The 24791-nt window shown below is 40.4% G+C and overlaps 1 protein-coding gene across 4 annotated transcripts in view; it reads right to left on the reverse strand.

Moving 5' to 3' along the window:
* The window catches only part of ZCCHC7 (zinc finger CCHC-type containing 7), a 222629-nt gene that overhangs the window by 32452 nt on the left and 165386 nt on the right, over positions 1–24791 (reverse strand). For all 4 annotated transcript variants that reach the window (XM_058672248.1, XM_058672246.1, XM_004581188.4 and 1 more), the window contains exons 3-5: positions 19432–19475; positions 17273–17398; positions 15166–15336 (exon numbers count right to left, since the gene is read on the reverse strand). In XM_058672248.1, coding sequence (XP_058528231.1) covers positions 15166–15336; positions 17273–17398; positions 19432–19475 — 341 coding nt within the window. The remainder of the gene's footprint in view (positions 1–15165; positions 15337–17272; positions 17399–19431; positions 19476–24791) is intronic.

A 24791-nucleotide genomic window follows, 5' to 3' on the forward strand; every position in this document is an offset into this window, starting at 1 on the left:
GATGCGGGGCCCCCAAGAACCTGGGCCATATTTCATTATTTCCCAGGAGCAGTTTCAGGGAGCTAGACTGGAACTGGAGCAGCAGCTAGAATATGAATTGGCACTCATTTTCACTGGCCCCTATATTTCAGTTTTATTTCTACATAAAATAATCTGTTTTATTTTAAAAACCAAAATAATAATCAATTAAAATATGAAACAAACTTCTCACATATTGTACTGGGTTATCTTAAGTAACATCACTTCCTTTTAAAATAAATTTTACTACCAAAGAATCATAACTCTTTTCTGAGACATCCTGGTTGCGACTCTAGAAGAGTGAAATAAGGTAATCTTACAAATAGTTGCTATGTATAAAATACATCTTTCAGTAGGCAGGTAAAGGTAATATAAAGTAAAACAATATGAGAATAGTCAATGTTATAGCTGAAATCAGAGTTTGCAGAGCAAAAATGGCAAGATCTAAGTCTTGGTTCTGCCCCATTATTTGCCATCTTAGGAAAATTATACATTTTTGTATCTCAGATTAAGTAGAGATAACTATACTTCCTTTAAAAGGGTTACTATATGATAAGGAGTTGAGAAGTACAAAGACTTAACAGTAATGCCTGACATACGACCAGTAAGAAACAGAAAGAGAGTGAGAAAAAAACAATAACTTCTATCAGCTGATTCACTCCCCAAACGGGAGTGAATGGCTTGGACTAGACCAGGCCAAAACCAGGAACATGCAACTGTATCTGGGTTTCCTGCATGGGTGGGAGGAGCCATTTGGGACTGAGCCAGCAGATACAAGCTTTCTCTCTGTGTGTGATTCTTTCAAATGTACATGTTCTTATATTTACACTCAACCAAGATCTACCCAGAGATGTTTCGAAAATATGTATAAAAATGAGGCAGACATCCTGGTGCAGCAAGTTAAGCCAATACTTGGGATGCCTGCATTCCATGTAAATGTCCAGTGCATTTCTGGCTACTCTGTGCTTCTGATCCAGCTTAATGGAAACGTGCCTGGGAGGCAGATGTTGCCCAAATGCTTGTGTTCTAACCCTACATGGGAGACTTGCAGGGAATTTCTAGCTTTAGTTTAGCACAGCCCTGGCTATAATGGGCATATGGGGAGTGAACCAGCAGATGGAAGATACCTCTCTGCATCTCCTCCTCTGTCTGAATTTAAATGAATATTTTTCTTGCTGGTAGAATTTCCAGGTGGCACACGGCACCACACAGGAATAAAGGGAAAATATGTATCTCTGCAGTCACAGAGATGACCTCATCTAACTAATCACTCCACAAAGACGCTACCTTTAAAGATCATAGCCGTATTAAGTTTCTAACCTATTAACACTTTATAAACAAGGATTAAACATAAGTATATGAAAACCTACGAGGAGCCTCAAACTCTAGCGATATCGATCAATCTTTTTAATTGATTTTTTGGATGTTTACATAGTTGAGAAGGATGCATACCCACGTGGACTACTGATTAGGGTGGGAAGGGTCAAAGACAGGGAAAGTGGTTGAGATCACTGTTTCCATTTTTTCTTTTTCCTGTATCTGGTGGGAAAGGGAAGAGAAGGGAAGAAGCCGCACCCAACACCCAATCACATCAGTTATCTGGGAATGGGGGATGGTAACCTGATGTCATCCCAGGGTCCCTGATGTAGAGCATGCTTCAAGGGTTCTGTGTAAGTGTGTTTTTTCTTTTTTTGGTTTTGTTTTTTAAAAGATTTTTATTTTTATTGGAAAGGCTAATATACAGAGAAGAAGAGAGACAGAGAGGAAGATCTTTCATCTGCTGGTTCACTCCCCAAGTGACTGCAACGGCCGGTGCTGCGCTGATCTGAAGCCAGGAGCTCTTCTGTGTCTCCCACGCGGGTGCAGGGTCCGAAGGCTTTGGGCCATCCTCGACTGCTTTCCCAGGCCACAGACAGGGAGCTGGATGGGAATTGGAGCTGCTGGGATTAGAACCAGCGGCTATATGGGATCCTGGCGCACACAAGGCGAGGACTCGCTATAGTGCGGGGCACAAGTGTTTTTGATAGTTCTGGAATGCTGTTGATTTTGTTGCTCCAAGGATGAGGAAATCTTTCCAACGTCCATTGGCTAACATAGTCCACCTTAGAATCTCCACTGATCCAGATACTTGCTGTCAACTCTTGGCTGGCAGAGTTGTCCAATTTGGTCTGCCCTCCACGGTACTAGACATCATCTCCAGCCTGGAGATATCACTAGAGCCTCAAACTAGCGATGTCAATCAATCTTAAAATCCCGATACCCGGGCCCCGCGCGATAGCATAGTGTTTAAAGTCCTCGCCTTGCATGCGCCAGGATCCCATATGGGCGCTGGTTCTAATCCCAGTGGCCCTGCTTCCTATCCAGCTCCCTGTCTGTGGCCTGGGAAAGCAGTCGAGGATGGCCCAAAGCCTTGGGACCCTGCACCCTCGTGGGAGACCTGGAGGAAGTTCCTGGCTCCTGGCTTTGGATCAGCGCAGCACCGGCTGTTGCGGTCACTTGGGGAGTGAACCATCGGACGGAAGACTTTCCTCTCTGTCTCTCCTCTCTGTATATCTGACTTTCCAATAAAAATTAATAAATCCTTAAAAAATCCTGATACCCTTCTTCAATTTATTTAAACTCATTTTTTCCTAAATGTTTAAACAATGACAACCTGAGTTCCTTTATTGGCCATTCATGAATCATGATGTCTTTAGAAGTAAATAAAATTCAGGGGAATTGACTTTAGTTTACAACATTTAGTAAGGTTTTTACCTTACAGATGCCAGTGACATTTGCCTCTCTTAACTGTACTGTCATTTCATATCTCATACAACTAGGTCCTACAAGCTGTCCTTATTAATGGATATAACAGTAAGTCCCAGTTTACATGGACTTTCATAACTGTTTTTTTTTTTAAGATGAGGACTAAAATGAGTTTGAAATTTAACATTATTCCTCATGGCCTTTTACTTTCCCACTTAACCAGAGACTCATGTTTCCAAATTTGATAGCATTTAAGAAAACAAATCCACCTGTAAGCACCATGAAATTCTCAATAACTAGGCATTAGCTATCAATTAATTTTGAGAGGATCCAAGTTTGTTAAAGTAAGTGTAAGATGCCAATATCGCCCTTTGCTAGAAACTAGGATTCTGGAAGAGGTAGAGGAAAGTATTCCATCCACTTGTTTTTTCCTCAAATAAGCAAAACAGCTGGGGCTGGGCCAGGTTGAAGCCACACGTACAGAACATCTAGGCCTCCCACTCGGGTTGTGGGGTCCAAGCACTTGGGCCATCGTATGTTCCTTTCCCAGGAGCATTAGCAGGAAGCTGAATCAGAAGCAGGACAGCCTGGACTCAGAACAGATGCAGGAGCTGCAGCTGGTAGTTTAATCTGTTATGCCACAGCGGTTGCCTTGGTCTCTTTCTTTTGTAAACATTCAATAAGGAAAACAAATCTTTTAGCAAGTTGCTAGTCAATGAAAGTGACTTACACTACAAAATAAGGTGTGTACACAGAGGGAGATTTGGAGAAGCTGGGGAAATTCTTCAGGCTAGTGACAGATAACTAGAAAGGAAACCACTATTTAGTAAAAATTTAAAATGAGGACTATCTTTCACATTTTAAATGTACAAAGCTACACAGACTCTGTTTAAAATGTAGAATTTATTTATGTATGATTTTATATATATAAAATGCTGAAACGCTTCAGATGTTTACTTATTAGTGTTTTGGGAACACACATTTCCCAGCAAATTATTCACTTTTGGTTTTGGGATTTATTCACTGAGCAATGGACATATTGATGATTTTCATTAATACTATGGGTTTTGCATACCTAACTTTCTTAGGAGTAATCTTGTCTCTTAGGTAAGCATGCATTTTTAAAATATATTTTTATTTTGAATTTTGGTAAAATTTTGTATAGGCTGGGCATCCCCCCGAAACTCCCACCCCCTGTCAGATTTTCCCCATTTTGTTACAATAGTGTAGTCCTTTATAAAGAACCATAACTGTAGTACTAGTCTGTTCTTCCATAATGATCTTTTTATGCAGAATCAATCAATCCCAGGTATCTTCTTTTGTTTCAACATTATCTTTAAATAGCGTTAAAATGTGGTAGAATGTCTTGGCAACAAATTACATCTCACCTAAGTCTGATTTCCTCTTTTTGCCCCAAAGCAAGTGTAATGCTCAGCTGTTGGTGGAACTATGTTATTTATCTCAAAGCATATATCTATCTATCATATTGTGACTTCCTCAGAGATGATTCTTCTTTTCAGAGTTATATTCCTTTTCCCTTTTCATTCCTCCCTCCCCTGCCAGCTGCCTTCCTTCAAAAGGAAAATCTTCAAAAAACAAATCAGAGGAAGCACAGTTACTGCATTCTGATTTTTACTTATTTCATTTCATTTCATTTAGGAATTTCCATTTTCATTATGTAGAGCTAAATATAAGTCAGTGATGTGTCTTGACTTCAAGTAAGTTCAACAAGAGCATTGATTTGTCCAGGATTATCAGAAATGTAAAGCTACCCAAAGATTAATTTTTCTTGCACTTACTCTTTGAAGCTACTAAAGATGATACAGTTTTCATTATAAAGTCATGGATGAAATTTTTCAAGAAATCTGACAGCTGATAAAGCAAAAACACAGGACTATAGAAATACAGTACTGACTGAAAATGGAGATACTTATATTTCAGAAAGTTATTTTAAAAAATACAAACATTTTAGAAAAAATAATTTGTTTCAAAGATCATGGGAGAGGAAAAAAGAATAGGGATTTCTTCTGTGTTAGAAATTTCATTTTATGCAATGGCTCAGTAGTTAAATCCTCCTCTTGCAAGCGCTGGGATTCCAAACTGGCACTGGTCCGTGTCCCAGCTGCTCCACTTGCCATCCAGCTCCCTGTTTGTGGCCTAGGAAAGCCACAGAGGATGGCCCAAAGCCTCCATATGTAACCCACGTGGGAGTCAGAAGTTCCTGACTCCTGGCTTTGGATAGTTCCATTCACTGACGTCATTTGGGGAGCAAATCAGTGAACAGCAAGCAGTTCTTCATCTCTCCTTCTCTCTGTAAATCTGATCTGCTTTTCCAATAAAAATAAGTATGTCTTAAAAAAACAGAAGAAATTTCATTTTACTTTATGTATACTCATTATTTTTGGCTTTTGAAAGGCTTATCAAAACTTAATTTCAAGTATTCTGGGGAAAGCTATTCCTCTCCATGAGTTAAACAGAGAGTACCCTAGATATGACAGCTTTGGAAAACGTTTAACAGGAGGCTAAGTGGGCTCTTTATCCCAATTCATTTATCTGCTTATTCAATGATCCTACAGAGCTCTTATATGTATAGAGAAGCTATAGATACAGCAGTGAATATGTTCAAAACAGGCATGGAGCTAACGTTATAATTAGGGGAGAAAGCAAAGTAAATACAGTACAGCACAGTGAATTAAGCTTTAACCTGAGATACTAGCATCCCATGTGAGTGCTGGTTTGAGGCCTGGATGCCCCACTTCTGGCCCAGGTCCCTAGACTATGTCTGGGAAAACAGCAAAAGATGGTCTGGATAGCTGGGTTTCTGACACCCATGTGAGAGACCTGAATAGAGTTTTAGGCTCTTGGCTTCAGCCAACTCAGTCCCAGTGATAGCCATTTGTGGGTAGTGAACTAGGTGATAGATCTTGCTCTCTGTCTCTGTGTCTCTTCTTCACTCTCTATAACTTTGTTTTTCAAATAAATAAAATCAATATGTATTTTTTTTTTAAAGCAAATATACGGCGGGAGCTGTGGGATAGCAGGTAAAGTTAGTCCTGCTATCATCCCACAGCTGTGCAGATTTTAAACCTGGCTATTCTATTTCTGATCCAGCTCCCTGCTAATGCGTCTGGGAAAACCAGGAGAGTGACTTAGGTGGTTGGGCCCCTGCACACACATGGGAGATCCAAAAGAGGATCCTGGCTTTGAACTGGCTCAGCTCCGGTCATTGTAACTATATGGGAACTGAACCAGAGGATGGAAGAGCTCTATCTATATCTGTAACTTCTTCAAACAAATAAATTTTTAAAAAATTAAAATTCAAAAAGCAAATATAAGATACTTTGCTGAGCTACAGAAATTTGATAGTTTATTTAGGGTATCCAGGGAAGACCTCTCTAAGAAGGTAACATTTGGGCAGAGACAAGATCAAGGAATGAGCTGTTGTGGATAACCAGGAAAAAGCATTCATACCAGAGCGAAAAGAGAGGAGAGGCAAGGGCATGTGTGATCCAAGGACCCCAAGTGGAGTAAGCAACAGGGTTTACTATAAGAGATGTAAAGAAACCAGATTACAGATGGCCTGTCAATGTCTGTAAGAACTTCCGCTCTTAAAATGAGATGCAAAGTCACACTTGAACATTCCAAACAGGTGATTAATAAAATCAGATAAAAATTATTACTCTAACCACCAGCTGAAAATAGACTATGGTAGGGCAAGGACGCAGGGGAACTGTTTTGGATGCTATTACCATAATTTAGGCAGCTGATATGCATGGCTAGTGCCAAAGTAACAGTAGTAGAAACAATGAACAGTCAGATTCTTAACTATACTGTGAACCATTCTTCCCAGGATAAGAACAGGGTATTATGACAACCGTGGCACATGAGTGGCAGAAGAAAAGAGTGAGATAGAGTCCAGAAACTGCTAGAAACTTCTTGCTTAATTTTCCCTGGCTTTGAAGGACGAGCAGACAACTATTCAGAAAACCAGGGCTTTTACAGATGGTTCCAGTCTGGATCAACATAATTGGAGTTGTCTCTGTTGCATAGTGTGTTAAGGCACAACCTGTAGTTTTGGAATCCAATATGGGAAATGATTTGAGCCCTAGTTGCTTCATTTGCAATCCAGCTCCCTGCTAATGTGCCTGGGAAAGCAGTGGAAAATGGTTCAAGTGCTTGAACCATGTGGGCCCTGCACCCTCATGGGAGATCCAAAGGCTGAACTGATCATTTGTTTTTTAAAGGATTTTTTTGTTTGTTTTTTCAGGATTTATTTACTTCTACTGGAAAGTCAGATCCTGAGAAAGATATTCCATCCACTTATTCACTCCCCAAGTGGCCGCAAAGGCTGGAGCTGAGCCAACCAAAAGCCATGATCCAGGAGCTTCTTTCAAGTCTTTCACGCAGGTGCAGGGTCCCAAGAACTTGGGCTGTCCTTGACTGCTTTCCCAGGTCACTGGCAGAAGCTGGATAGGAAGTGGAGCAGGTGGGACATGAACTGGTGCCCATGTGGGATCCCAGCGCATGCTGATCATTACATCTTTAATTTAAATCTTGGCTCACTTATTTGGCTTAATAATCATGTTTTAGTCGGTCTTATTTCCGGCTGATAATATCTCACTAAGACTGAAAACAATTAGAAGGGAGGCATATGAAAACTAGTCAGTGTTCCTGGGAGTAGACTAAAAATGAAATATATATTCTTCAATAGTTACCTGGACAAAAACAATACTCAAGTGACCACTACATTTTTGTTTTAGTATTCTATTTTTAATTTAATAAGTATGAAATGATTTACACCAGTGATTGTACTTCTGATGGAAATCCCCAATATTAGAGGAAAAAACCCTCAAAAGACATTAGTTTTCATATACACATACGTAAAAATAAGTGCATATATACAATTTACTTATTAAAAAGCATTCCATTGAGCATCAATGTATATGTTAAAGACTCTACTGTTCATATATGAGTTCTCATTTTAAAATTAAAATTTGGGCCCAAGCAGTGGCCTAGCAGCTAAGGTCCTCGCCTTGAAAGCGCCGGGATCCCATATGGGTGCCGGTTCTAATCCCGGCAGCTCTACTTCCCATCCAGCTCCCTGCTTGTGGCCTGGGAAAGCAGTCAAGGACAGCCCAAAGCCTTGGAATCCTGTACCCGTGTGGGAGACCTGGAGGAAGTTCCTGACTCCTGGTTCCGGATCGGCACAGCACCAGCTGTTGTGCTCACTTGGGGAGTGAATCAGCGGATGGAAGATCTTCCTCTTTATCTCTCCTCCTCTTTGTATTTCTGACTTTGTAATAAAAACAAATAAATCTTGTAAAAATCAGTGAGTAATAAATCAGATAGGAATTTCCAAATAGTTTTCAAGAGAAAAAATAACTTGTATTAAAACAAGGACTTGAGTATGACTTAACAGTTTTCATTACAAATTTTCCACGTATATATCCTCCTTTCTATATCTGGTATTCTGGCAAAACAGAGGTAGGTCCAAATTGTGATTTCAAACTGTATAAAAGCAGAAGTTGTAAACAGAATGGCACAGTAGGCTAAGCTTCTATCACGATCTGTGACAGCATCGCATATGGGTGCTTAGCTCAAGTCCTGCTGTTTTGTTTCCCATCCAGCTCTCTGCTTATGGCCTGGGAAGTAGACCAACAGAGAATGATTGCAATCCTGGGACCTCTGCACTCACATGGGACACAGAAAGAAGCTCCTGCCTCCTGACTTTGCATCTCCTCAGCTCTGGCTATTGTGGCAATTTGGGGGAATGAATCAGCAGTTGGAAAATCTTTCTCCCTCTAGAATTCTTTCATATAAAAATTAATCTATGAAAAAAAAAACACAACAAACAACACAGCATTTTCCTCATCTCTCCAATTTATAAAAGATCAAAACCTCCATAAGTTACCCAGAATTTTAGACATCTACTACAATTAAACACAAAGTCTAGTAGGAAAAGAGGAAGTCATATTGTCTCAATTTGCAGATGACATGATTCTATACACAGGATCACCAAAAAACTCAATAAAGCAATTATTAGAAATTATAAGAGAGTTTGGCAAGATAGTAAGGTATAAAATAAACACAAATCAATGGCCCTAGTATACACAAACAACCCCAGGGCTGAGGGAAAAAAAAAAAAAAAAACTAGTCAGTGTAAAACAAGAGAAGACCTTTAAATACCTTGGCATAAACCTAACTAAATACGTGGAATACCTCTATGAGGAAAACTATTAAAAAAACTGAAAAAATAAATAGAAGACTTTAAAAGATGGAAAATATACTATATTCCTGCATAGTCAGAGTCAACATCATTAAAAATGTCCATGTTATCCAAAGCAATAAACCGATGCAATGCAATTCCAATTTATATCTCAAGAACATTGTTCACAGAGCTGGAAAAATGACTTAAAAATTCATCTGGAAACATAAGAGACCATAAATGGCCAAAACTATCTTGAAGGATAGCAATCTAGCCAGAGGAATCACAATTCCAGATCTTAAGACATATTTACAGGGTAATCAAAAAAGCCTGATATTGGTACAGAGAGGAAGATCAACGGAGCAGAAGAGAAACACCTGAAGAGAGTCCACACATACAATCAACTAACCTTTGACAAGAGAACATAAAACAACCCAGAGGAAAAAGTTGGTCTCTTCAACACATGTTGTTGGAATAAATGAATGGCAGCCTGCAGAAGTAAGATGTAAGACTTCCACCTTTCACTGTATACAAAGATCAAATCTAAACACATAAAGGACCTAAATCTACATCCAGAAATCATCAAATTATTAGAAAACACAGGAAACACTCCATAAGATATAGGCCTATGCAAGGACCTCCTAGAAAAGCCATCAAAAGTACAGGTAGTCAAGGCCAAAATAAACAAATGGGATTACATCAAACTAAGAAGCTTCTGTACAGCAAAGAAAACGATCAACAAAGTGAAGAGGCAATCAACAGCAAGGGAGAAAATCTTTGCACACTACACAACAGATACTAATCTAGGATATATAATGAGCTCCAGAAACGTAACGACAAAACAACCTAGTTAAGAAACGGGTGAAGGAGGGCCTGGTACAATTACCTAGTGGCTAAATCCTCACCATACCAGTGCTGGGATCTCATATGTGTACTACTTCATGCTTTGGCTGCTCCACTTTCCATCTAGCTCCCTACTTGTGGCCTAGGAAAGCACAAGAGGATGGCCCGAAAAACCTTGGGACCCTGCAACCACATGGGAGACCTGGAAGAAGTTCCTGGCTCGGGCCTGGCGGTGTGGCCTAGTGGCTAAAAGTCCTCGCCTTGAAAGCCCCGGGATCCCATATGGGCGCCGGTTCTAATCCCGGCAGCTCCACTTCCCATCCAGCTCCCTGCTTGTGGCCTGGGAAAGCAGGTGAGGACGGCCCGATGCATTGGGACACTGCACCCGTGTGGGAGACCCGGAAGAGGTTCCTGGTTCCCGGCTTCGGATTGGCGCGCACCAGCCCGTTGCGGCTCACTTGGGGAGTGAATCACTGGACGGAAGATCTTCCTCTCTGTCTCTCCTCCTCTGTGTATTTCTGGCTGTAATAAAATGAATAAATCTTAAAAAAAAAAAAAGTTCCTGGCTCATGGCTTCAGATTGGCTCAACTAAGGTCACTGCAGCCACCTGGGAAGTAAGCCACTGGATGCAAGATTTTTCTCTTTGCCTCTTTGTTCTGTAAATCTGCTTTTCCAATAAAAATAAATAACTCTTTCAAAAATAGAAAGAAATGGGTGAAGCAAATCAGCAGACATTTTTCAAAGGAATAAAGGCAAACGGCTAACAGATACAAAAAAGTGCTCAAACTTGCTGGCAATAAGCAAAATACAAATAAAAACCCAGAGTGAGCTTCCACTGAACCCCAGTAAGAATGGCTTACATATAGAAATATACTAACAACAAGTAGGATGTGGCAAGAATGTGGAGAAAAAAGTACTCTCTTCCACTGCTGGTGGGATTGCAGACTGGTGTAGCAAATACGGAAGTCACTATGCAGAGTGCTAGGCAACTGAAAAGTTATCTACCATATGACCCAGCATACATACTCCTAGAAATAGATTCAAAAGAAGTGGTACATACATATGAGAAAGCAATGTGCATCCCTATATTTACTGCAGCATGATCAACAATAGTAAAAACATGGAAACAACCTAGATGTCCATTGAAAGAGAACTGAATAAAGAAACTGGGATACATCTACTCTATGAAGTACTATTCAGCCATTAAAAAGAGTGAAATCTAAATTTGCAACAAAGTGGTCCCAACTGGAGACTATCAGGCTCAGTGAAATAAGCCAATCCCAAAAGAACAAATATCTTATGTTCACTCTGATCTAAGACAACCATCATCGAAAATCCAAAACAAAAATATGTAAAAGTAAATATACAAGTGAACAATGTAATGGAGACCAGAGTACGAGAAATGAAAGATCAACGGTGTGCATCCCTGTTCTTGAACAAAAGTAGGCCCTCAATAAAACTGCTAAACATACCTAAACATCAGAATACTAGACTCTCTACCACTGTTTATGCCTGCAATGTTATGACATGTAAAGAGCAGAATGCTGGAGTTGAGACTGCAGCTGAAGGACTACATTATTGTAAAACACAGGGGACAAGAGGGGAGGGTGGCAGGTTGAGGGAGGAAAGAGAGGGAGAGGGGGGTGGAGCCCTATACCTTCAAAACTGCAAAGTGGAAAATAAGAATTAAAAAGAGTCAAAGGTATTTATATAAAGCAGGAGAGGTAATGACTCAGAAGCAGCCACAGTCTGTGAGGATGCCGATCCAATCTCTGAATTCAAAGTATGGGAGTCAAGGAAGACTGAGCACAGCAAATGTTTGAGAAGGGCTTCAGAGAAGGTAATATTTTCTGTGGAGGGCCAGAAGTTTCAAGACAGCTAAAGTATGTATGGGAGGGGCTGAACAGTTGTGCCACCTGGAGCCAGAAGGATTTTGCTTCCAAGGAATCTTCATGAAAAGCTACCAGGGGAGCACCAAGAATATGAGGCTATCCACTAGGAATCAGCAGAGTCCAGCCTTGATTCGGTCCCAAGGAAATTCTGCACCAGGTTTTCAACAACAAAAAGACCAAATAGATCTCATGTAATTACAGAACAAAACAAAAATGGATTATAGCAGAATGGGGGAACTCACAGGGATTACCAATCCATAAATGCCATTTTAGTTGAGAGTAAATATATAAGGGACAGGAAGTGTCACAGGCTATTAGCATAACTCATCAGTGAGTAAAGAATCTCTTATTGGGTAAGCTTTCAATGCAGTGGTTAAATCTCTGCTTGGAACATCTGCATGCCTTTTTGGAGTGCCTGGTTTCAGTTTCAGTTTCTCTACTCACAATCCAACTTCCTTATGATAATGCGCGTTGTGAGGGGCATATGACGCCCTCAAGTCCTTGGGTCCCTGCTACACACACAGGAGACCCATACAGTTCCAGTCTCCTAGCTTCAAATTCTTCTACCCCCAGTTGTTGAAGTCATTGGAGAGTGAACTAGCAACGGAAGATCTTGCTGCTTTCAGATAAAATGAAATAAATAACTTTACAAATAATTTTTAACTGTTCTATACTAAAGTTTCTGATTAAAAAAACACTTGCTCATAATGTCTGATGCCATTTTGTTATCACAAACAAATAAGATAACTTTGAATAAATTTAAAAGGCCATTAGTTATTAAATGTAACTGCCAAACCTAAGAAAATTACAATGGACAATCTGATAAAAACGGCTAACAAATTTTAAGTATTTCGTAACACAAAGATAACTGAGTCTTAAGAATCAGAATACTCAATCCAACCAATCATATTTCAACTTCATTAGTGGTCTTAGAAACACAAATTGAAGGGCCTGGCGCAGTAGCCTAGCGGCTAAAGTCTTCGCCTTGCACGTGCTGGGATCCCATTCAGGCACTGATTCTAATCCCAGTGGCCCTGCTTCCCATCCAGCTCCCTGTATGTGGCCTAGGAAAGCAGTCAGGGTGACCCAAATCCTTGAGACCCTGCACCTGTGTGGGAGACCTGGACGAGGCTCCTGGTTTTGGATTGGCTCAGCATCAGCCGTTGCAGCCACTTGGGGAGTGAATCATTGGACGGAAGATCTTTCTCTCTGTCTCTCCTCCTCTCTGTATATCTTCCTTTGCAATAAAAAAAAAAAAACCCTTAAAAAAAAAAAAAGAAAAATAAGAAAAAAAGAACAAATACCAACTGAAAGTCATTTTCTTTGTCCAATTAACAAATATTTTTAAAGAGCACTGCTGCAAGTAAATACACTGGTATGGTCTTTCAGAAGAAGACAGTTGACGATGCTTACAAAGGTCTAAGTTTATGCGTTTTTTTCATTTCCAAAATTCTATTCACAAAATCGTAACTTACAAATTATTCGTATTTAGATGAGAAACATATTAAACACACTGTAATTTGTTTTAATATGAAATTCATTTTTAACAGAAATGCATTATTAATTTTTAAAGCAAAAGGTATTCCTAAAAGTACATGAAACTGAGAAAATGCTTTGTGCTTATGTGCCAAGTCTCTCAGAAATATGTATTAAAGGAAAAAGGGTTTTTTTTTCTTTTTAAAAATAGATAGATAATTCTCAGGGGAAAAAAGGGACACTAATTTTTTCATAAACGTCTCAAACCAATTAGGATTGGCACTTACATATGAGTATGAAAAATGACTCTGCATTGATTAGCTGTTAGTATAAAATAAACATATGTTACTATGCAGTAAGAGATGCAATTAACAGCTAAAATGACAGACCCTTAATGAGACATTAATTAGGCATCAAGAATAAATTGAATGTAGAAAACTCACATTCCACATCCAAGCTGTACCCCTCTTACCTCGACAGTCCTTCTGGTCTCGGGAAATTTGACTAGAATCCTATACATGTTTACAGATGATGCCAACAACAAGATGTAACTTAGAATATGCTGCAAGTAACTAAAATGACTTCTAACTCACTCTTAATTTAAAATTTTAGATTTTTTTTTTGATTAGAAAGTAAGATATACAGAGAGGAGGAGAGACAGAGAGGACGAGCTTCCATCCGATGGTTCCTTCCCCAAGTGGCCGCAATGACCAGAGCTGAGCTGATCCAAAGCCAGAGACCAGGAGCTTCCTCTGGGTCTCCCACATGGGTGCAGGGTCCCAAGGCTTTGAGCCATCTCAACTGCTTTTCCAGGCCACAAGCAGGGAGCTGGATGGGAAAGGGACTGCCAGGATTAGAACCGGCACCCATATGGGATTCCGGGCATGCAAGGAGAAGATTTTAGCACTAGGCTACTGAGTCAGGCCCTTAATTTTTAAATTTAAAGAGCAAAGTAATGAGATAAGTATATCTGAGACATTAAGTGACGTGTGGGGCTAGTGTTGGTGACACAGTGAGTTATGCTGCCACTTGTAATGCCAACATTCCATAAGAGAGTATTCTTCTGAGTCCTGGGTACTCCACTTCTGATCTAGCTCCATTCTAATATAGCTGGCAGAGTAATGGAAGACTGCTTAAGTGCTTGGGGTCTAGGCTAGACCTGGCAGTTGCAGCCATTTAGAAAGTAAAGCATTGGGGCCCGGTGACGTGGCCTAGTGGCTAAAGTCCTCGCCTTGAACGTGCCAGGATCCCATATGGGCGCTGCTTCTAATCCTGGCAGCTCCACTTCCCATCCAGCTCCCTGCTTGTAGCCTGGGAAAGCAGTCGAGGATGGCCCAAAGTTTCGGACCCTGTACCCGTGTGGGAGACCTGGAAAGAAGTTCCTGGTACCCGGCTTCGGATCAGCGCAGCACCGGCCATTGCGGTCACTTGGGGAGTGAATCATCGGACGGAAGATCTTCCTCTCTGTCTCTCCTCCTCTCTGTATATCTGACTTTGTAATAAAAATAAATAAGTCTTTAAACACAAAAAAAAGAAAGTAAAGCATTGGATAAAATCTCTCTCCACAATATTAGATGACTTGTCATTGTCTATTATATCAGCAAGAACCACCAAACAGCAGCATAAAACCATGCTTCATATGAATATGTGTGTATAACCGGTACATGTGTTCATTAAAACAGACGTGAATATGCCTGTAAATTTACATGTTACTTATTAAACATTTGATTTCAACCTTTACTTGGAAAACATTTCAAGTACAGAGCTTACCATGGACTTAAAATATTTGATGCTGCCTCCTGATGAATTAGTCAGTAAGTCTCATCTTGAGATTTAGAGCATTGCGTTACATGTTTAGTAGGCAGAGGGACAATAGTTTTCTACATTGCAGAGTAAACCTTGCTTATGGTAGGCTGGCAGATATCCATAAACGGGAATCCTGCCACCAATCCCTGACAAAACAGTTACACATGGCATATACTCACATCAGCATAGTGGCCCAACATGTCACATCGATCACATCTTTTTCTCCAGGAAGATCTTCCAAGACATCTGTGAGTAGAAGACATAGGCAAAGAGCAGTCGAAACAAAACCGCGCTGGACAGGAATACTGGAGGTGTCCTCTCTCGGAGCATAGGCAGCAGGCACGGACTTTCTACACAGCAGAAAAACAGAGAAATCTGTTCAGTCTCGGGTGGGTAATGATTAGCATTTCCTCTTCTAAAACATTAAGTGAAACAACATTCACAAATGTAGCCCCCAAAGAAAATCAAACCTTAAACCTAAAGGTAACAATTGAACAAAATCTTTGAAATCAGAGGTTTAAAATGAGTTATTTTTATCCTGTAGCTGCCAGGAAGGCTTATCTTAGTCCCCATGTATTACTGCATGTCAACCCTTCTTATACTTTGTCCTACAGGACTTGTGAAAATACAAAGTGTTTAAGAAGGAAAGTAAAATGAAGATCTTAGGAAACTCAATCATAGGCAGGGCAATGCAGAAGAGTCATGGAAAAACAAAAAAGTAACAAAGATAAAAACAAACAAACAAACAAATAATGGGTCAACTGGTTAATCCTCTACCTGTGAGCATCAACATAACATATGGGTACTGGTTTATGTCCCGGCTGCTCCATTTCCCATCCAGCAAACGATTTATAGCCTGGAAAAGCAGTGGCGGACAGTCCAAGGCCTTGGGACGCTGTACCTATGTGGGAGACCCAGAGGAGGCTTCTAGGTTTGGATCAGCTCAGTTCCCTGACCTTAATGGTCACTTGGAGAGCAAACCGAAGGATGAAGATCTTTCTGTCTCTCTGTAAATCTGTCATCCCAATACAAATAAATAAAACTTTTAAAAAAGATTTATTATTTTTTTAATTTGAAAGGCAAATATACAGAGAGGAGAGACAGAGAGGAAGATCTTCCGTCCGATGATTCACTCCCCAAGTGGCCGCAATGACTGATGCTGAGCCAATCCAAAGCCAGGAGCCTCTTCTGGGTCTCCCACGTGGTTGCAGGGTCCCAAAGTCTTGGGCCGTCCTCAACTGCTTTCCCAGGCCACAAGCAGGGAGCTGGATGGGAAGTGGAGCTGCCGGGATTAGAACCGGCGCCCATACGGGATCCCGGGGCGTTCAAGGTGAGGACTTTAGCCGCTAAGCCACGCCGCCGGGCCCAGTATCCGTGTTTTTTCCTTTTTTAAAAAAAAATTTTATAGGGCCTGGAGCAATAGTGTAGCAGTTAAGGTCCTCGCCTTGAATGCGCTGGGATCCCATATGGCCGTTCTAATCCTGGCGGCCCTGCTTCCCATCCAGCTCCCTGCTTGTGGCCTGGGAAAGCAGGTGAGGACGGCCGAAGACTTTGGGACCCTGCAACCGCGTGGGAGACCCAGAAGAAGTTCCAGGTTCCCAGCTTCGGATCGGCGCGCATCGGCCCGTTGCGGCTCACTTGGGGAGTGAATCATCGGATGGAGGATCTTCCTCTCTGTCTCTCCTCCTCTCTGTATATCTGGCTGTAATAAAATGAATAAATCTTTAGAAAAAACAAACAAACAAACAAACACGGATACTGTCAAGAATCTGAAAGACAGTCACTTTGAAGAGGAAACAAGTAATGGAAAAAATGTTAAGAACTTATTATATGTTAGAGAATGTCTAAGAGTTTTAGCTCTTTGTTGTTTCAAAGATTAACATACCTACTTAACATAATCTCCATTGATAAACATTTAAATTTCTCTAGCATAATTATCAAACAAAAATTATCGTAAAATAAAACAGGCTGTCCCCTAAAGCAGAAGGTTTAGAAATGAAAAGGGCTTCAGGATCAAGACTGAAGACATCTCATTTTACAGATAAGGAAACAAAGGCCCAGATCATGGCATAATGTGACCAACATCAAACAGCTAGAGTGCAGTCTGAAGCTGAATCCAGGTTTTTGACTCCAAATTCTCTGTTCTTTGCTGAATAGCAGACTGTGAGCTATTTGGAATTTAACAACATATATATCACAAAAGGTATGAAATCTAAAGTTGCAGCATTCTAACTCTAACATTTTTATTTTGAACATGTGCAAAGAAACATTACATATTTTACGTACCTGTGGTAACGGGCAGTTTTTTGATAAATGGCCACATCTGTCACAATTTCTACACGTAACATTTTTGTTGACTGAATAGTATCGTGGAGTCCATTTTCCAGAAGCTCTGTTATTACCTATCTGTGCCTAAAGGGGAAAATAAAAAAGAACCAAAGGAAAAAAAAAACCAGTTTCATTCTGTTAAGCAATAGTCATTCATTCTCTTGAAAGACAACTTATCTGTGTGTAAAGAGACATCCAACTTCAAGTCAGTAAGTACCCTTTCCTTGATAAAGCAACAGAACCAACGGTCAAGTTTGGTCAATTTAGAACTCAGCAATAGGACATTTTCTCATTCCTGCTGTCTCTCACAAAAAGGTAGAAAAACACAGAGTAATGAAGTACTCCTTTTTTGTCTGCCCTATTGACTATTCTTTTAAAATTTTCTCTAAGATTTCCTTTTGCTTGTATTTTTTCTGCTTTGTATAGATGCAGAAGGTGTACTGATATTCATCATTTAGACATTTTATTAACATTCAGAATCAAACTTGTACTCCCAAAGAAAGTTGAACCTTAAGCATAAATATAAAAATCAAACAAAACCTTTGAAATCAGAGCTTAAAAAAAAAAAAGATTTATTTATTTTGTTGGGAAGGCAGATGTGCAGAGAGGAGGAGAGACAGAGAGAAAGATCTTCCATCCGCTGATTCACTCCCCAAGTGACCGCAATGGTCGGTGCTGCGCCAATCCGAAGCCAGGAGCCAGGAGTTTCTTCTAAGGTGTCTCCCACGTGGGTGCAGGATCCCAAAGCATTGGGCCGTCCTCAACTGCTTTTCCCAGGCTACAAGCAGCGAGCTGGATGGGAAGTGGAGCTGCCAGGATTAGAACCAGCGCCCATATGGGATCCTGGCACGTTCAAGGCGAGGACCTTAACCATTACGCTATCGTGCCAGGCCAGAAATCAGAGTTTTAAAATAGTTATATGTATACTGTAGCTGTCAAGAAGGTTTATTTTAGTTCACATCCATTCAGAATCAAACTCTGTCATGCTACTAACTAGTATGTCTAAAAGTACATCAGAGGTGGATGCTTAGTACAGTGACTAAAGAAGCTGACTTGGAAAGCAAGCAACCCACCCCAGAATGCTGAGGTCAATTCCTGTCTCCTTTGGGTTCCAGTTTCCTGCCATTGCACACTCCGGGAGGCAGCAAGTGCTGGCTCAAGAACCTTGGTCTCTACCACCCATAATGGAGACCAGCACTGGGTTTAGGGCTCCTAGCTGCTGGTTAGCCCAACCCAGGCTGCTGCAGGGATATCGGAGTGAACCAGAGAATAGAAGATGTTTCTCTTTCTATTTGCATTTAGATAAATGAAAATAAATGTACATTAACACTTTGCTGAATAAGAGATCTGCTTACTTTCTAGTTAGGTGACAGAATTTTTAAAAATTTACCTTTTCTAGCCTCGTGAAACTTCACAGCTACCAAATACTTCCCTTCTTTTCATAAAGCACAGGGTTACAAAATTGGAAATAATTTCTTTCCTAGAGTTTAACATTCATTTTGCCTATACAGTGACCCAATGATTAATTGTCCTATATCACACAGAATATCTAGCATATATGTAAGTCCAAACTGTGTTCTTTCCTTGTTTGCCAGAGTTCTATTTTAAAAGCTTTCAATTTCTGATTATTCTACTGTACTGCCTTAGCAGCTCATAAATAGATACACTATAACTATCAAAACTTCTACCAAGTTTTAAAACCATTATTTTTCAAAAGAATCTGCCACAATTAAGGCTAATAATTGACAAAGATAAACACCTGCTGCATTCTAAATATAGACTAACCATTTCCTTACACTGAAGAAGCAGTTATTTCCGGGACTCATGTTTAATGGTAGCAGGCCATAAGGGTTGTCAGGACTCACCATGTCAAAGAAAGGGAAAGGCAACCAAGTTATCATGGCTACCAAATGATTTAGAAAAGTCAAGGATGAACCAAATTTCCAAAAAGTTATTATCACTCACATATTAAGAGCAAACATCTCCTTATAAGCGACTCAATCCACTATCATTTAAAAACTTTTATTAACCTTCCAAAAGTTATTACAAAATAAAAGGAAGCTATTAACCAAAGAAAATTCTTAACTGATTATTCAAAGCTTCAAAACTTATTTTACCTCAATGTCTCTGTCACTGATGAACCAGTTTACACTGTCTTCTCCTATAAAAGAAATAAAAATATTACTCAACCTTGGCATCTTTAAAATACTTAGACACAGATAACAGATTATTTGATTTGTTATTATTCAAGTTAGACTCCAAAGGCACAGCAAGAATGGACTGAAAGCCTTACACTTTTATCTTAACACAGGTATTAGTTGAGTGCTTCTTAACAAATAACCTCCAAGTCTGTTTCCTCAGTTGTGAAAACTGGGATAATATTTTTTCTACCTAAAATATTCTGTGAGAATCAAATGAGATCCATAAAAATGGTTTGATGATCACCAAAATACATACAAATAAAAAAAACTCAGTGATGAAACCTAAAACCTGAGCAGATGTAGAAGGAACTCTCATTTGAACTATGCTAACTGACTAAAGCAGATTTTACAGAGGCCTTGACCATGATCCTCCGACTGCCTCCAGGATGTGTTCAGTTAAGAAAGTGACTCAGTTACCTCATTTTCCCCTGTGACTCCCTAAACTTTCTTTCTTTCTTCTTCCTTTTTTTTTCTTAAGCTGGTATCTAAGACTTTTCCTCTCTAATCCTCCAACCTCGTGAGCAATGTTTCTCATTACTGAGTGCTCCTGCACCTGAGGATAAACCTGGTCTTTCTTCCAGCTAAACTGCCCATTGTCAGTTAACTTCTAGCTGCCACTCCCATAGGTAACGAAGTTGGCAGAGAAAGCTTTTCCTCTCCAAATCAGCATTAACCATGTTCACATGCTGTCCATTCTAGGTGACTTGAGTTTAACAACAACAACAACAACAACAACAACAAAATTCTGAAGCCCATACTAGTAGCAGTAGGAACCCAGCACTGTATTTTTTTTAAGCTTTAAAAACAGTGAAACAAAGAAGCAAAAAGGGAGGCCAACTATCCAGCAATCACTGATTGATCTAAAAATATAACTGAAAAAACCAGGAGCTACAAAATGCTACATTTTCCTGTATCAGCCGTTTTGTGCTCTGTGCCCTGTCCTTTTACACAAACCTGCAATGGCTGCTATTCCTTCAGCTCGTCCATGGCAAGGAGGAAGGCACTTATGACTAATGCCGGGCTAACGTGTCAACAAAGAACTAAAAGACTGTGCTCCCAAAGCAAAGATTTCCTCCTTCCTCCTACCTTACCACTTTCCTCTATCTCAAAACACAAATTGAGTTTGACTTATTTCTTTGAAAGGAGTTTTGAAGAGACATGAAGCAATCTACATTTTCCCAGGCCCACCAAGAGTAAGTGTCCAGAGACACATTTGGAAATAAAATAGTTTTACTAGAAGAACATGGGGCTGCTTTACAAAAAGTCCAATTCTTAGGAAAGCAGAGATGCTCCGCTGCTGATTATTTTCTTTGTAAAATCTGAAGGCTGCATGTGTACACTGAGAGTGGAGAATACATTCAATAGCAGCAGATTCTGGTCCTTCATCATCACCACCCAAGCTATTATTCTTCCACTCAAAGAATCTATGTCAACAGCATGCATTCAACTGCCTGTATTTCAATGTCCTTCTTCACGAAAATGCAAAATGACCATGTGAAGTTACTTAATTATAAAACTGAATCAGAGTCCTTAAGAAAATAAAATGCCAAAACCATAAAATGTAAAAATAACACCTCTGACCACCAGTCAAGCCCTAATAAATTTACACACGAACAAAGAATAGTTAAAAGGAAGCACTAAAAAAGGAAGACCTACTTCATTTAGACAATTTTGGGTGATTTAACAAAATTTCAGGTTCTACACTAATAAAAAAAGCAATACCATGACCTCCCCAAGAATTCATCAAAAGGCATAAAAAGCAGGTCTCAAATATATGCAAAAGAAGTACTACCCTGGTGGTAAACAAAACATAAGAAAATTTTGGCTTACTACAAGTTTTTAGGGTCCAAGTTTTGCCTAGACCCTGGCAGAGCCAGTGTACTGCCTGATCTTTCTCTTTGTTGGATGCTGTTGGTGATGCCTGACCTCCAAAGACCCAACTAGGGGTAGACTTGCGTAGGTCCCCTGTCAGATGATACTTCCAGGATTCTCCACTTGATTACATTCTGGGTTTGGGTCTTGAGTGCAAACCTGAGATCCACTTAATCCTGTCTCTAAGTGTGTGTGATGTTGGACTGACTGCTTAGCCTCTCCCACCCAGTCAGTCGACATCTTGCTGGGTGGGATGATATGGCATCCATGAGGCCTTCCAGCACTGTTGCTGTGATTCTGTCTGCCTTTCTTTTTGTTACTAGAATCAAACACATTGTCACTTAGTCCAGTTTGCTTTGGTGCTCCAGGCCTTAAAGACCACTTCCCACAGGGCCAGGAGCACTCACCTTCCATGTATCCACCACCTCAAAGACAATGAGATGTGAAACAGAACTGCCCTCAGGTGGGAACTTCTGACTGCCCTAAGGATGGCTGCTCTCAACTCTCAGCTACTTTGCAGCTTGCTCTTGCTGATATCTGGGACGGTGACTCTTTCCTTGCATTAAAACCAACCCAGTTTAACAAACGTCTCTGTTAAAAGATGACAAGGAGTGAAGTGCTAGAGGGTAAACGGGTGAACAAGACCTTAAAGTCCAGAAGAAGACAAGGAGGCAAATTTAAGAGAGGACAGAGTAAAATGACAGTTAGTTTAGAAGACTAGAAAATACCTGAATTTAAGAAAGGGGTGGGGGAGTCACAGAAGGCTGAGCCATAAAGGAAACTATTGAGCTACAATTTACATATAGTAAAATGTACCCACAGAAAAAATACAGTGTGATGCTTTTTTGACAAACTTACACACCTGTGTAACCACTACAGAAATCAAATGTAGAACATTTCTGTCATCCCAGAGTTACTTGGTGCCCATTTGCAGCCAGTCCCACACCCAAGGCAACCACTCATTTGCTTTCTGTCCTGATACATTTGTTGCACCATTTGGTGTGTCTGAACATTTCTGAGATTTATTCACGCTCTTGGGCAGTAGTTGTTTGTTCCTTTTTCCTCTTAGAGCAGTTTCCATCACATGGGTCTAACTTGATTTGCTTGGCCATTAAGCCTCTAAATATTTGGGTTGTTGCCATTTTGGGGACAATTATGGATAATCAGTAATAAATGTACCAAAGAAAAATAATTCTCTTTTAATTGACATCTGTTTCATATTTCTTGGGAAAATACCACAGAGTACTAGTGTTGGATACAGTAAATCTCTCCTTTTCTTTAGGAGACAATGGCAAGGCCAGATTAATGTACAGCGTGATAAGCTCCTCCACTTAATGTTAACATCCTGCTAATGTGCCCTCATAATGTGCACCTGGGGAAGCAGAGGATGGTGACTCAAACATCTGTGGTTTAGCTCCTGGCACTGACCTGACCCAGTATGTTTTGTTGTGGAGTGAATCAACAGATGGAAAATCTCTGTAACTCTCTGTCTTACAAATATGTAAAAATAAATAATACCTGAAACTTTTATTTTTTATTTTTACTTATTATTTTATTTTACTTTTATTTCTACTTTTTATTTTTTAAGACTTTTAAGAATTGCGAAGAGACAGAGAGAATTTCCATCCACAAAATTCACTCCCAGAGTGGCTGCAGCGCTAGAGCTCCACCGATCTGAAGCCAGGAGCCAGGACCTTCTCCCGGGTCTCCCACACAGGTGCAAGATCCCAAGACTTAGGACATCCTCTGCTTTCCTAGGCCACCAATAGGGAGTTGAATGGAAAGTGGAGCCTCCGGGATACATCCCAGCGTCCATATGACATCCCAGTGCTTGCAAGGCGAGGACTTCAGCCACTAGGGTAGTGCCCTGGGCCAAAAATTTCTGATTTGGTTCTTCACACCCACTCTAAAGCTAAACTGAAAATGCACTGGCATAGTTATAAAGCTTTTGGAACTTTCATACATGGTTATAGAAATGCAAGATGGCGGGCTCGGCAGCGTAGCCTAGTGGCCAAGGTCCTCGCCTTGATCCCATATGGCCGCTGGTTCTAATCCCGGCAGCTCCACTTCCTCTCTATCTCTCCTCCTCTCAGTATATCTGACTTTGTAATGAAAATAAAAAATCAATCTTAAAAAAAAAAAAAAAAAAAGAAATGTAAGATGGCAAATCCATCTTATGATGGCATCCTAAGATCCATCTTATGATGGCCAAGCAAATCAAGTTAGACCCATGTGATGGAAACTGCTCTAAGAGGAAAAAGGAACAAACAACTACTGCCCAAGAGCGTGAATAAATCTCAGAAATGTTCAGACACACCAAATGGTGCAACAAATGTATCAGGACAGAAAGCAAATGAGTGGTTGCCTTGGGTGTGGGACTGGCTGCAAATGGGCACCAAGTAACTCTGGGATGACAGAAATGTTCTACATTTGATTTCTGTAGTGGTTACACAGGTGTGTAAGTTTGTCAAAAAAGCATCACACTGTATTTTTTCTGTGGGTACATTTTACTATATGTAAATTGTAGCTCAATAGTTTCCTTTATGGCTCAGCCTTCTGTGACTCCCCCACCCCTTTCTTAAATTCAGGTATTTTCTAGTCTTCTAAACTAACTGTCATTTTACTCTGTCCTCTCTTAAATTTGCCTCCTTGTCTTCTTCTGGACTTTAAGGTCTTGTTCACCCGTTTACCCTCTAGCACTTCACTCCTTGTCATCTTTTAACAGAGACGTTTGTTAAACTGGGTTGGTTTTAATGCAAGGAAAGAGTCACCGTCCCAGATATCAGCAAGAGCAAGCTGCAAAGTAGCTGAGAGTTGAGAGCAGCCATCCTTAGGGCAGTCAGAAGTTCCCACCTGAGGGCAGTTCTGTTTCACATCTCATTGTCTTTGAGGTAGTGGATACATGGAAGGTGAGTGCTCCTGGCCCTGTGGGAAGTGGTCTTTAAGGCCTGGAGCACCAAAGCAAACTGGACTAAGTGACAATGTGTTTGATTCTAGTAACAAAAAGAAAGGCAGACAGAATCACAGCAACAGTGCTGGAAGGCCTCATGGATGCCATATCATCCCACCCAGCAAGATGTCGACTGACTGGGTGGGAGAGGCTAAGCAGTCAGTCCAACATCACACACACTTAGAGACAGGATTAAGTGGATCTCAGGTTTGCACTCAAGACCCAAACCCAGAATGTAATCAAGTGGAGAATCCTGGAAGTATCATCTGACAGGGGACCTACGCAAGTCTACCCCTAGTTGGGTCTTTGGAGGTCAGGCATCACCAACAGCATCCAACAAAGAGAAAGATCAGGCAGTACACTGGCTCTGCCAGGGTCTAAATGCTAGCGATTAAAGATAGCATTAAGAGGAGAGGTCATGTTTATAAGATGCAAAATAGCCTCAATGTCACTT

Source organism: Ochotona princeps, chromosome 14, assembly GCF_030435755.1.
Source record: "Ochotona princeps isolate mOchPri1 chromosome 14, mOchPri1.hap1, whole genome shotgun sequence".
NCBI classification, from domain to species: domain Eukaryota; kingdom Metazoa; phylum Chordata; class Mammalia; order Lagomorpha; family Ochotonidae; genus Ochotona; species Ochotona princeps.